The sequence below is a fragment of the Stegastes partitus genome, unplaced genomic scaffold (genome assembly GCF_000690725.1).
Source record: "Stegastes partitus isolate 25-593 unplaced genomic scaffold, Stegastes_partitus-1.0.2 Scaffold150, whole genome shotgun sequence".
In the NCBI taxonomy this organism is placed as follows: domain Eukaryota; kingdom Metazoa; phylum Chordata; class Actinopteri; family Pomacentridae; genus Stegastes; species Stegastes partitus.
In genome coordinates, this window is record NW_007577881.1 from 173,991 (window position 1) to 188,198 (window position 14,208).

General features: G+C 42.9%; 1 protein-coding gene across 1 annotated transcript; it reads right to left on the reverse strand.

Annotated features, from left to right (window-relative positions):
• Positions 1-782: 782 nt before the first annotated feature.
• lrrn1 (leucine rich repeat neuronal 1) lies at positions 783-13,691 on the reverse strand. Its single transcript, XM_008279227.1, has 2 exons — positions 13,396-13,691; positions 783-3,943 (listed from the first exon to the last, which is right to left on the reverse strand). The coding sequence occupies exon 2, from the start codon at positions 3,775-3,777 to the stop codon at positions 1,624-1,626; it is 2,154 nt and encodes a 717-aa protein (XP_008277449.1). The 5' UTR covers positions 3,778-3,943; positions 13,396-13,691; the 3' UTR covers positions 783-1,623.
• Positions 13,692-14,208: the final 517 nt, after the last annotated feature.

Sequence of the window (14,208 nt, forward strand, 5' to 3'; positions counted from 1 at the left end):
ACTTGGTTTTTTTGCAGAAAGAGCAGATGGTCGTTTCATGTTGTTTTACTGACGGAGATGAAGAAAAGCTATTAATAATGTTACAGTAAGAGGAAATCTGTGCAGCGCAGCAGTGATTCATTCGCAATCTGAGACATGCTGTATGCCCCATATCACGTACAGTAAAAGATACTGATAATATGAGACATGATGAGTATGGCAGGGCTGTTTGTTGCCAGATAATGCTGCAGTCTGTACTTGCTTTAATTGTTCATAATCCATCTACCTTGATCTTGTCTCAGCTGCATTATACTTCTCCTGTTGTTTCCCTTCCTACGGATTTGGGGACGCAGAAGTAAGCTCGGTGTAATAAAACAGAGGGTGAACAAAAAATTGCAGGCGCTACATCTAATGTCTTGGTTTTGACTGAGTAATTTCTTTGTTTTTGAAGTTACCGTATGTACTCCCAGGCATATTGTGCAGTAATTATATTCTACCGGGACTAGAATTTAAATTATTCCCTGATAATTGCTTTGCAGAGAGAAACACACTGCAGTCTGCATCTTCCACGTTCTTTCTATCAACACTTTGGCTGCAACCTAACACCTAAAGCTATGCTCATCCCCCCTGATATTAATAGAATCCTAATGTAAGAGATTAATATGAGATGATGAGTTTTCCCTCAAACAACACTTTCAGCTTTTAAACATTTGCTTTTAACGTGTTAATGTCTGCGTCTCCACTTACATTAAATACACACTGACTGTGCATACTGTACGTAAAAATGACGCTTAGCATCGAAATCATGGTTTAAAAAATACGAGGAAAGAAGATTTTATTTAACTTGCTCCTCAATAAACAACATGTTTGTGTGTGTAAATCACAACAAAACCAGTGATTGTAGACATATTCTAGCAAAATAAGAAACAAAATATTTAAGAAATTTAAAAAGCCTTACATCTATTTACCTAGTTTGTAACATTCATATTCCTATTGCTGGTTTACAGTAGTTGCTCTGCAAACGTAAAGTCTAAATTAAACGTATTGTTATTTTAATGTACAAAAAGTAAATGAAATCATAGCTGATACAACATTACAGAAGAATTTCTAACATTATTCAATAGACAGTATATCAAGTCTAAACGTACTTTGTCAGCTTACATTTGAGTTGATAGACAAATTAGTATATATATTTCAGTGCACAACAGTCAACAGTGAAACTGTTTTACAAGAGAAAGAAAGATCGCAGTCACTAATAGTTCTGCCAGAGAAACATGTCGAAAACGGATCAGATTTCAGCTTTTCCTTCGCTGGCGCACACTGAATCCGTGACAATGCTCATGCTGTGTTCATCAAAACGAGTACTAAAAGTAAAGCACAGTGACTACTAAAGTCCAGGAAGCTAAACAAAGCTGCCATAATCGTTTGTCAAAATGGGCGAGAGGTAAAAAGGCAGTAAGCTAAACTAGAGATCTGAAAATGTCGGTTCATTGTTCGCTTCAGTCTGAGAGAACCGAATAAAACAAAAAGGAAATATGAAAAGAAAAAAAAAAGCTTAGTGTCACTCTTACACAAAGAAGCAAGTATGTATATTTGTGCTCCTGAAACAAACATGTCTCTGCATCTTCCACCGGAAAGCAGCTCTCACCACATGTAATAGCTGCGTGTGGTGTCCACCTGGCTGGGCTTGGTCTCGGAGGAGCCCTCCTTCTCCTTCTCACTGTCTGTCTCCCACAAGTTGATAAGAGGCGGGTACAACTCATTTAGTGGTATTGACGAGGTTTTCTGCATATACTTTTTTAGGGAATGGTGATAGTTTTTCCGCTTCCACCTCTTGGCGATGTACACACCCAGTGAGGCCAGGCTGATGATTGCAAACATTGTTCCCATGACTGCTGCAAGAGCAGTGTTGGTCCCTTGATCGGATATTTCCACAGCGAAGGCCGCTTGCTTCGTCGTCACGTTCACGCATGACTTTTGCGTTTGTTGGTGGATGTTGGAGACGGTCAGGCACACCTCGTACTCAGTTGCTGGTTGTAAATGTGTAAGGTTGTACTCGTGGACATCCACCGGTACCCTGGCAGTGTAAGTAATATGTGGGTTGTCTATTTTCATGGTTGCGGACGACCACTTGAGGTTAGACGTCATTACATTTGAATTTATTTTCCAGGAGACAAGTATTGAGTGAGATTCTGTCTGTTTGACGTAGATCTTCATGAGCTGTGTGCTGTCTAACAGAGTGCCGTTCACCCGGATGGCTGTTACTCTTGTGTCAGCTCCCTCCGAGTTTTGGGCCACACAGGTGTATCTGCCAGAGTCTTCCACCTGGATATGAGAAATTCTCAATGTCCCTTCACTGTTGAGGCTGTACTTGTCAGACAGGGTGTCAATCATTACCTTGTTCCCCATTGGCGTGACCCAGTAGATTTCAGGTTCAGGCTGGGACATCGCTCTGCAGTCCAAGTCCACGGTCATCCCAATGTCTAAATTGAGGTGGTTGGGGAAGGTATCATGGGAAATCATGGGCAAGCACTGGTTTGCCAAGTTGTTCTGCAACACCTCCCGCACATGCAAACCCCTGACCTCTGTTGGCATGGCGCAAAACATTGCTAGTGGTTCCATAAAGCGAACTGTGGTTTTGTTGGAGCTCATCCACTGGATGACGCAGTCACAGCGGAGGGGGTTGCTATGGATGCTGATCTCGCGCAAGTTGGGGAGCGAGTCCACCGTGGACTGATAGAGGGCATTCAGGGCATTGTTGTTCAGCATCAGACTCTCCAAAGCTGGAACGTCACGAAAGGCCTGACGGTTGATGTAAGAGAACTTGGGGTTGTTTGTCGCCTCCAGTTTAGTGAGCTCAGGAAGGTTGTCCAAAGCATAGCGGTCAATAGAAACCAGCTCTCCCATGTTGTTTATACCCAGCTCCTTCAGTCTCAGCATGTTCTTGAAATCTCCTTCCTGAATCTTGTGCACTGGGTTTTTGTTCAAATCCAAGAACTTGAGGTTCGGTAGTTTCTGGAGGGCTCTCTGAGGAACTCGGACCAGCTTATTGTCATAGAACGAGAGGCTCTCAAGATTGTCAAGTCCCACTAAGGCATTTCCAGGGATGTCTGTCAAATCCATCCCAGCCAAAACCAGGCTCCTCAGGTTGCCCAGTGGCTTGAAATTAAAGTCCATAATTCCAACAACAGGGTTCTCCCCAATCATGAGGATCTCCAGATTGGGTGTCGATTCGAACCACTGGCTGTTGATGGTCTTGAGCTTGTTTGAATTGAGGTGAAGTCTGAGCAGATTGTGAAGCCCAGAAAAGGCATTGGCGGAGATGGTGTTGATCTGATTGTGGTTGATGTAGAGTTCCTGCAGGTTGCTGAGGTCCTGCAGACAGTAATCTGGCATTTCTGTGATCTGGTTCTCCTCCAGATGAAGCGTGGTGAGCTGGGACATATTGATAAGGCCAACATCTCGAATGCTACTGAAGTTGTTCTGCGACAAGTCCAGCTCAGTGAGATTGAAGAGCTGCTCCAACTCCTCGCTGGTTCTGGCAATATAGTTGCTCTGTAGGAGGAGAACCTGAGTGTCACTGGAGAGGTTCCCCGGGATGCGTGTTAAGCGAAGGTCATTGCAGTCCACAGTGATGGCTTCTCTGTAGGTGGACTGGGGGGTAAACCAGGGCCGGATCTCGCACACACACAGCTGGGGGCACTCATTGCTCTGGACAAAAGATAGCGCTATTGATAGCAGGATTAGGCCAGCAAACATCTGGCCCAGAAGACAGCAGTCTAACCTCCGTCTAGCCATGCTGGGGAGAGACAGGAGGAGGGTCAGATGACTTTGGAAGAAGGTGCGTTACAGTCATCAACCAGACTTTCAGCTGATTACGTCTTTCAGTCAATGAAATTAAGATGGTCAGGAGGTGAAGCCAAGGGTAGAATTTTACAGCAGGATCTTAGAGTCGCAGGGTAATCTGGAAAAGAAAGACAAAACACATATGTCATTATCCAGACATACAGTAACAACTGATTCTGTTTAACAGATGTGAGTAATTGTACCAACTTCAGCTCTCAGCTTTCCTTAAGTTTTCTCAGCAACTACTAGATTAAATCTGGTACAAAAATTCATGTTTCCTCCCAGATGAATTGCCATAATGTTTGTGATTTCCTGTCTTTTCATAGTGAAAAAAACCAGGTCGGAATTTTCATTTGTCCATACGTATGTTTATAACCATATAGCAGCAAAAACCACCAGCCTCAGCTGCAAACAAATGTGCTAAACTATGGGGATAGCATACCTACTAAACATCAATACATTATTGTTGTCACTGTGAGCGTGTTTGCATGCTGACATAAGCATTTAGGTCAAACCGTACAGTACAGCCTCACAGACAGCATAGACGTTGCCTCAGCTTAAGTCTTTGTATGTAACAATTACCGAGTTATCGCATAATCTTTCATGTTTCTTGTAAATGCAGCAATTATATAAGACAGCAGATTGACTAAGAACAACAACTGCTCCTCCGCTATCCTTGTGAGAATGTGGGTTATGTGCAGCATCAACAGTTTTGGAGAAAATGCAAGTTCAGCTCATTACAATGCATGCACAAAACACTGCTCTGAACTACTTGGAAACAGATCAAATTCCATTGAGGGCTTTCATCTATCCAACAGGCCCATAAGGACTTGATCATTAGCTTCTCCGAACATCATTAAACACTATGAGATATTAGTACGTGCCATGCCTCAAAGAAAGCAAAAAAAAAAAAGAAAAAAAAAAGGATGCATCCCTTAATTTTTAATGCAACGTCTTCAACATTGTGAATTTAGGGCAAACATGAAAAAAAAAAAAGTTTTTAGCAGGCCTAAGATTTTCTTTTGCAGGATGATTAGGCACAGAAAGAAGAATGTCAAAACTTTATGCATCATTCTGTAACTCTAAGACTACAAGTTTGGAGGAGAGGCTGAGAAACCTTGATGTAGCCCATGCAGTCACTTGTTTCAGGGAGGGAGAGCTCCTGAGAGGTGTAATGGGCATCTGCTCGCCCATATGGCACTAACACTTACTCCACTGACTTGGAAGATAAAGCATTAATTCTGGCAGCTTTTACTTAAAAGCACCTCCCTGTTAAAACCCTTTAAACCCTTTACTGTGCATGAAGACGTGGTAAGTACAGTCATCACATTTTCATCTAGGGATGGCAGATCGGTTTGCTACTTTGTTCGAGATGGCACATACGGCTAGTTGATGACTTACAATGAGGTACTACAGAGGAACTTCAGTGGTCTCTTGAGTTTTCCAGGAGGTCGACATGTATACTTTTTTCATAAAACATCTCTGAAAATTCATCCAATTTGTTACAGACTTTCTGAAGATTTTGGTGATGCCCTTTTAGCATACCCAGGAGGTTTGGATGAATTGTTTCAAGAACCCTTACATGAATTGCCATTAAATTTGGTACAAATATTCATGTTCTCCACAGGATGAAGTATAATACCTTTGGGGGAAAGTTTTAATTTGTTCGGTAAAACATGCCAAGCCAGCAACATTCCTCTCCGCCTCAGCTGTTCTTTGTGTTTACTGCTAATTAACAAATGCTAGTATTCTAACAAGCCAAACTAATATGGTAACCACGGTAAACCACTGTAAGCCCGTCAGCGCGTTTAGCTCAGAGCGACGCTGTGCAGCCTCATTGTTAAACTTTTACATTCCTAATTCTTTTATCTCATTTACATCCGACACGTGTTCCGTTCGCTTAATAATTGCTTCCACATTCTGCGTGTGGACTCTTTGCAACAATATTATCTCTTCCATTGCTTATTAACAAGATTAGGTTGCCAGCAGGTGTTTAACAAGCCTGTGCACTGGCAAGCGTACGACAGCGACACCATCCCACATCCCATAACTCAATTAGGTCCATGTAAGAGGCACCCCACCCAGTGCAGAATCCTACAACGGCACCGCAGCGCTTCCACCTTCTTTATGGTCAACACCAGCTTAAGGAGATAGCACTTAAGAGGCTTTCGAACAAGAGAGCTGAGTAATACAACTGGATGTAAACTGCCTGGCAACAGCACCGGGGAGATGAGAACGCTCCTCCGCTCCTCCTATACCAGGGATTCCCTATGGGACGGGGCGGAGCGTGGCTGAAACAGGGATGGTGCGGTATCTTGTTTTTAAGCTAAAGCGCAGTATATGGTGAGGATCGCTGCGCCGGGATTAGCAGATGGAGATACCGAAGTGGAGATTAGCTGGGGGTAGTGTACCGGATTCCGACCCAGAGGAGAGAAACAGGTCACTTAGCACTTTAATTAAAAGCAACATATCAGTTGAATCTAACGCTGCGGAGAGCAGGAGCAGTGTTAATGCATTGGTAATCTCATTACCAAAATAACTGCTTAAGTGCTTGTTTGTAATTTTGTCAGTGACTAAATGTCCTGTTGCGTTCTGTCCATGCTACTGTTACATAGTCATGAAGCCGATAAAATCACCGTCATGCATGATTCTCTCAAAATCGAGATCACAAAATAGTGAAATCTGTCATTTATATTGTTAAAACTAAACCACAAATTTCTATCTCCTAAAAAATATCATGTTCCAGGTTCTCAACCACCATCTGTTGATGAGGTTATCGCAACTACATCTTGCCACGAAATCGCTTTAAAATATATGTAAAGATATGCATCAAGATTAAAAGGCAGATTCAGTCATATATGTTTATCTGCTCTCACATTCCTCCTTCTCCGTTTACTCCAAATGGGGTTAATCTTAGATTCTCCTCATTTGGTAAATGCTGACAGCTTTGTCTGTGCTCCCTTTATGCAATGTAAGATTATGAAGTTTGCGATCTCGTTTAATGCTGGATGCACCAAACATGACACAGTTGTTGAAGTAAAAAAAGAAAAAGTGGGTTAGCTGAATCCTTTTTTTTTTTTTTTTAAATGGCATTCTGATGTAACTATGAGCTCTTAAAAGACTGAAACAAAAATCAGCGTCAACATCCTGCTGGTTGGTTGTTTTCAACAACAACAACTGAGAGATGTCTGGGACAACCTGACACAGGCTGGACGGGTCCATTGTGAGCTACCGAGCCACAGGGAAGCTTAAAACACACAGCAGGTGGAAGAAAAATCAACAACACAACAGCAAAGGCAGGAAGGCAGGAAACGGGAAAACCCAGAGGTTTTAACCACGGCCATCTTTGAACCCACAAACTGGATACTTGAAATAAAATAACTCAGTTTCACATACAAACTCAACACGACTTTGTTCTTTGCTGCATGGAGTATTCAGTAGGAGTGACTTCTGAATGCCTAAATTTCTCAACTTTTAGACAAAGCTACGCAATTATTTTGCACTCGTCTGTCTTCTTTTCTGCTAGACAGCCTTAAATTGACGCCATCTTGGTTTTAGCGCCACATATACATCATCTACCCCCTTACTTTAATCTAACAATCACATTTTTTACTCACGTATTCATCCATTTTGAAAGCTCTCAATGCCATCACAAGCAAAAATTTCCCAAATACCTTCTCCCTGATACTGAATGATTTTCTGCACCAGGTCCTGCAGCTGATCCTCATCTGTGGGTTGCTCCATTAATGCCAATTACGTCGACACAATCAGCAAAGGTGATCTTATAAGAGTCCTACCGGTCCTTGGAGTGATGACAGATGAATTTATTAATGCTAATGGGGTCTTGTCACTTACTTTCTAAATTTCAGATCTTGGCAGTACCCCCCAAAGATTCATTTCCTGCGGTTTGACAAAATGAATTAAGCTCATCTCACGGTGGCGAAGGAACTTTTTCATGGTGCCAAAAGAAATTAACTGAACGAGCATTTTAATTATCGCGAGTGGGCCAAAACAGACACCTGCGAAAACAGCTGTGCGTTACGAAGGCCGATGTATGGAAGACTACATATTTATGCAACGCTCCGCTGATGACAACATCGTGATACAACATTATTAAGATGAAATGTACGCATCTCAGTATCTGCCAGCTGCACGGGCACTTTTATTGTTGAATGGCTTTTTAATGTCGGCAGAACACGATCACCGGGCCAGACATTCAGAACATGAGGCAAAGCGCCACACTACTTCAGATTATGTAAGGGAGAGTTTCACAACCCGTACGTATGCTGAGCGTTCGAGGACAATACACAACAAATGAAACGCCTTTCTGCAAGCCCTTGTCACTCGCTGCACAGCACAGCAGCATTCAAAGACAAAATTATACAGCAGTTCATGGAAAAATGAAAAAAATAAACAGATTAAAGGGAATACTCAATAAGAAACATTAGTTTATATGAGTATATATACTGGCTGCAACCACCGCATCCCAAAACAAAACTGCTTTGGGCCTTGTATCGACTGGAAAAAACTTTTTTTCTTGTTTAATCCTTTAACTCCTCTTGAGTGAAAATAAGTTTTGCTTGTAGATCAGTGGATCACGATTCAGTGGGCAAAGCTTTTTTTTTTTTTTTCCACAGCATGAATAGCTACAGGTAATGTGAGGACAAAAGCTGCCGGTTCAACTCTTAACATATTTGACAGCCATGAAATGCTCGGTTTCATTTCATGCTATGAAAGTAGACTCCTGTCATTTCCATCTGAGAAAATGTCACTTGTGGAGCGATACCGAACTCACACTTGTTAATTGGCATCCAGATGCTTTTAAAGACGTCACCCGAGCTCGCGAGCGCCTAAAAATATCCCCTCTGCAGATGGTACAGTAGGAATACTTTTCTCATTACTCGCCAGCACGATGTTAGGTGTTTTACTTGTCCAACATCAGGAGAGAATCTTTGATGAATACATCTCTGTAAATTTACTTTCCCCATCCTTGTGTGTGCATCTCCCCCCAAATAAACTACATCAAGTCTCCTTCAGAAAGATTCCAAGTTCAAACTCCTGTCCGAGTCCGTCTGAGGATGCTTTTCTTTGAACGCGATAAGGACTGAGATTGACACGTGAAAATGAAAATGTGATTTAAAACTGGATAAAAACAGCATTTGGTCTTCACCGCCCCAAACCCGCTGGTCCAGGTTTGCCTTTCAAGCTTTATCCATGTACACACATTACAAAAAAAAAAAGAAATAGATAAAACAGAAATGAGGGGAAACAAATTACAGGTGGAGCAGGTGAGATAAACAACCCCGGGGAGCCTATAAACACATCTTGACACAAACGGAAGCAAACTTGAGGTGAAAAAAAACACACTCCTAAATTAGACGACTGAACCTGAGCGACAAGCAAACTCAACAAAGAGGAATATATAATGAGAAGAACAGAGTGACGCTGTGACACGAAGGCTAAATGAGGAAAAAATACAAATCTACCGCCTATGGTGCTCTTGTCATATGAATGATATTTTTTTACTAGAACGATGAGGGAAGTTTATCCTTCTGTGTTCCCAATATAGGCTACAAGCATAACATTAATAAACTACATAGAAGTCTTTCATACAGAGATATGCGTGAATGAATATGCTGTAACATCAACAGCTTCCTCTGACATAAGGACACGACATATGTTTACTAATTATGCTTCACAACACATATTCTCCCGTTTACATCACCACTTCACAAGCTTTACTGGATTCCTTCCATTTGTGAACCAGTGAGCAAGCGGCAGTGTTTCACATGGGATGACTCACTCCAGGTCTTCCCTGGCTGGAGACGTCTGGGCCACTTCGTCATCAGCAATTATTGATTTTTACAGCAGCTACACTTCTTCTGCACTTCTTAAAATAGTTTCACCTTCAGCCGGAAAGTGTAAGATTTCCGCGGACACTCGAGCCTCTCCGCAAGGATTAGATTTGCGGGACGCTGAATTATACAGCTGTCTTGGTGGTGTTTATAAGAGGAGCAGACGGCGTTGTCAGCGTAGAAACTGAACTTGATATCACTCAAAAACAGACTCTCACTAAAGCTCAGTGTAGTTATTGGCTCTCTGATGGAAAATTAATCAGCAACGATCTCTAACAAGGTGATTTATGGGTCAATATACAATTATAGTTTATTAAATTTAAAAGTAGCTGTATACAAACAGACTGTTGATTGGTCACAATGAGACATTTTGCAACGTCTCCTTGAACTGCATGGAATTATAAGCAGCTGTCTTTTCTCTCTTTCTTGTTTAAAACCTATTTTGTAAAATTTGTAATCGAAATATGTGATCGACAAATTAATAGGCAAAAAACTATATTTAAAAAATACATTGTTGACCAAACTATGTTTTTTTCTTGTACACCAGATAACATTTAATACCTTTCCCAGTCATGTCAGCTGTAGAATTGCAGAAAACCATCATTTTAATATATTTCATTTTTGTTTACACTTCAGAGCTGTATGTACCTTTAAATCTGACTGATCAGAACTAATCACATAACAGATAATCATTCAACGGAATCAAGTTATAACAACTTATTGAGGATTTTGCTACAACTGATGAACACATAAGTGCAGGAGCGTCCTGCAGCTCCTGCAGCAGCAGTAATGACAGTGTTTGCTGCAGGTCCAATGGTTCTGACTGAAACTCCTCAAAACAGAAAAGATCTTTAAATCCTGGATTATACTTCTTGCAGAAGCAAACACAGACAACTGCAGACACCATGGACATGTAGTTGCTGCTATTAAGCCTGATAAGTGCATGACGGGTCTGCAAGTGTCTGTGTGATAAATGTCATCATTTCTCCCCATTGCAGACTCCTCACATGTCCACATGTAACCCAAAATCTGTGTCTGCATGGCGACTACCCTACAAGGGCAAAAGTAACCTTGTCCTCACGCTGACTCTCCGAGTGGACACAAATTCTGGGCATTTCTCAGGCGTGTGGATGACAAAATTCCCGTCCTGTGGATTCGGACGGATGCTCGTGGATGCCAAAAGTCTAACCCTGGCCTCAGTTTAGAGGTGCAGCATGTCTCCTGGCAGCCACAGCCACATACAGTTTAACAGTCAGCAAGGAAATATACTCAAGACTTCAGTTAATAAAATTTTGAACCTCTTAACACCAATTCAGGCTTTTTTTTTTTTTTAAATGCTTTGCAATTCCTGCTGGTCCCCTGTAGTCATTAGCTGCAGCCATAATTAACACTTTCTGATACTTAAAATGTCAGTTTTCATCAAACTTGCATATATGTGAAAATACATGGAATATATTGGTTCAAAAATTCATGATTAGATGTTAATATTCATAAATACAGACAAAAAAAAGGGCTGAACCGTGCTTTCATTTAAGGGTTTTACACATAAAGTTCAGTTTACACATCCGGTTGTGAAAACTGCTGAGTAATGTCTTCTGCGGCTCTGGAGGAAGCTTTTCAACCAAAATAACCTTGATGATATCATCGGGCAGCACAGGTGTCAATGCTATCAAGTTGCATTGTGGGAAATGCAGGATCCGGTTGTTTTGGTGCTTGGTTTTTACCAGATTTAACGTCAAGTTAGTTGTCTGCTTCTGCTGCTTTTCTCTGTTCTCTTTCAAATCTCTGTAACACAGGAATCCCTTAACTTCATGGAGTCCTTAAAGCACAGCTTCGTATAAATGCACTGAAATTCATTTAGCAGATGCACTTTAACAAAGCCACTAATTTTTGGAACAATGAGCTTTATGGAGTTGCAGCCTGCTGGTTTCAACTCCTCCTTGCCTCCATCCAGCCTTAATTAGGTTTCCAATCTGCACAGTCGACTATTCAAGCTGCAGCTCTGACATTTATGAGTTAACTGCTGATCTTCTGACATCATTAACATGACTAAATTGATATTTTTAGAATATTCTTGTATATGCAAAGCGAACATCTGCTGAGGCTGCAGCTGCAGTTTGATCGCTCTTTGTTTCCCGACACCTGACTCGGTGGAAAGGACTCCGGAGGACCAAACACCAGGGGGAGGCCTGCGCTTCACACACACAACCGCATGTGTTCCCCAGAGTTTAAAGTGCAGCACAGGTGTGTCGGCCTGAGCTCCACAGTACTTCCTTTCTTCCTTCATGTGCACTTCCATGCCATGAAAACGCCATAACGGTGCGGGACTAATCCTCCCCACCACGCTGTCCTGGCCCTGATTTCTGTCCTGAGGTGTCTGTGCAGCCCTCAGAAGACAAAGGCTTTAACGCCTCAGCCCTTCTTACAGGAATAATGGTTGAGGCTTTAGCCGAGTAACACAGCTCCCCCCCTCTACCTCCTCCTCCTCCTCTTCGCCCTGCTTTATACCCTCGGGACCTGAGTGTTGGTGGTGAGGTGGGTGGATGAGGGGGTTGGAGCCTTATACCCCCCTCCCATTCAGCTCTGCTGTCTCCCAACAACCCCGCCTACGCACAAAGACACCTGCAACACACACTTGCACCCCATTAGGAGGCCTTTGTCACACTCGAGTAAAAACACAAGATAGAAACCGTGACATCTGTGTGGGTCTGTGTGCCCCCAAGATCCATCAGGTGATCCGGCTTCATCAAGTTTTGAGAAAAGAAAACAAACAAGTTTGCAAGACTGAGATGTCCAGCCTGGAGAAAATCTTTACCCCCAATATATAATGCAAGAGGCAATTATACTCTGGGAGACTAAGCTTTTTAGTGAGCAGGCTTCACTCTCAGTGTGTCATTACTGTGTTAAGTTGCTGACTTCAACTTGACTCCACATCAGGAAACATGACTGTCAGCACTTTGCTCTCTCTCTCAAAAGAAGCCATAAACAGAGTCCTGCGGGCAGAAACATTAAAAAAAACAAAACCCTCTCTACAGTGCAGTCCCCTAAAGTTGAGTGATGCAAGTCAGCAGCAGTCTCCATCACAAAAGCGCAACAGCTGCAGCGACAGAAGCAGCGTTTGCGGACCACAATAGACCCCCTGCTAACGCAACCCCATTCTCAGCCCAGCATCTTACGCAGACGGCCCTGTCTTTATCCCCCTGAAGAAGACTCAGCGACTTTTTTTTTTTTTTTTTCTTCCTCGCTCAGAGCGGAGGAATCGAGACATCTGCCGACATACTTTAACATTAATATGCAAATCACGTCCACAGCAGCGGCGCGCACGCAGCTCCCGCTGGCACGGCAAGTGCCGCAACGAGATCAAAGTTTGTTTTCTGTGGAATATCATTTTGACGAATTATAAAGGCTGGATAGAGACACTGTAAGGTTAAATGTGCTGATGTGGATTTAAATCACACTGCTGAAGCCTGAGCTGATGGGCTTTAACAGACTGCATGTACAGATATAAATGCATATATATGAGGAGGGAAAAAATGCCCTTGAGTGTGCCTGCATCCTAAATATACCTCAACTCATTGCCCTTGCAGGGAAATGTGTTATGAATGGGAACATATTTGCACCATTCAGCACAGAAAAACAACCCCACTGCCAGTTGTGTTTATCTTGATTTGTCTCTAAGAAGAAACTAACAGCAGCATTTTCTCCTCCTTCTCACCTTGTTGGCATTCCGGTCCGATGTTCCCACAGCGCACAGGTCCTTCATTCAGAAACGCGTCAATACACAACAATAAATTAAAAAAAAAAAAAAAGGAAACGCTACAGAGGCATCACCAAACAGCAGTGATAGCACATATTCCTGGATCCTAGTGGCTTTGTTTACAACGATTTGCGTATCCGATCAGTCCCAGGGCGCCCGGGAGCGGAGAGAGGCATGGTGCGGTCTGCAGAGAGATCTCCAACCTGCTGCAACCCACCACCGACCGGTTTGTGTCGCCCCCCGATATTCCTCCGCTCTGCCACTATACCACCGCCTGCCTGCCTGCCTGCCTGCTCCTCCTCCTCCTCCTCCTCCTACGGATGGAGAAGAAAAATGATAAAAACACCTGGCGCTGTCCAGACCGGTCAGCTGATTCCCCAGCAGGCTATTGGCTGAGCGCGCCTGTCTGTCACCGCCGGCCAAAGCAAAGCAGAGCACCATCTGCTCCGGGGCTTGTTGTGATGAGAACAAAGGCAGGAGGAGGGCGGCGGGGGCATGGGGGGCGACGAGGGGTGGAGGAGGTGGTGGTGGTGGTGGGGGTGGTACATGGCATTACTGCTGGGAAAAAAAAAAAAAAAAGAAATCTCTCCTCTGAGCCTTTACGCACAAACCTGGAGGACAATATACCAGTGTGCTGAATATTGACTTCTTATTTGTAGTAGGAACAGAAGCTGTATCATCTGGTAAAGTAAATACCTCCTTTGCTTTCTCAGATTTCTACATTTTAATCATGAAGGTTCAGGAAGAGGACTGGTTAAGTCTTGTCCTACA

Coding starts and splice junctions, on each gene's coding strand:
- lrrn1 (XM_008279227.1), bottom strand. CDS start 3,777: ATGGCTAGACGGAGGTTAGACTGCTGTCTTCTGGGCCAGATGTTTGCT.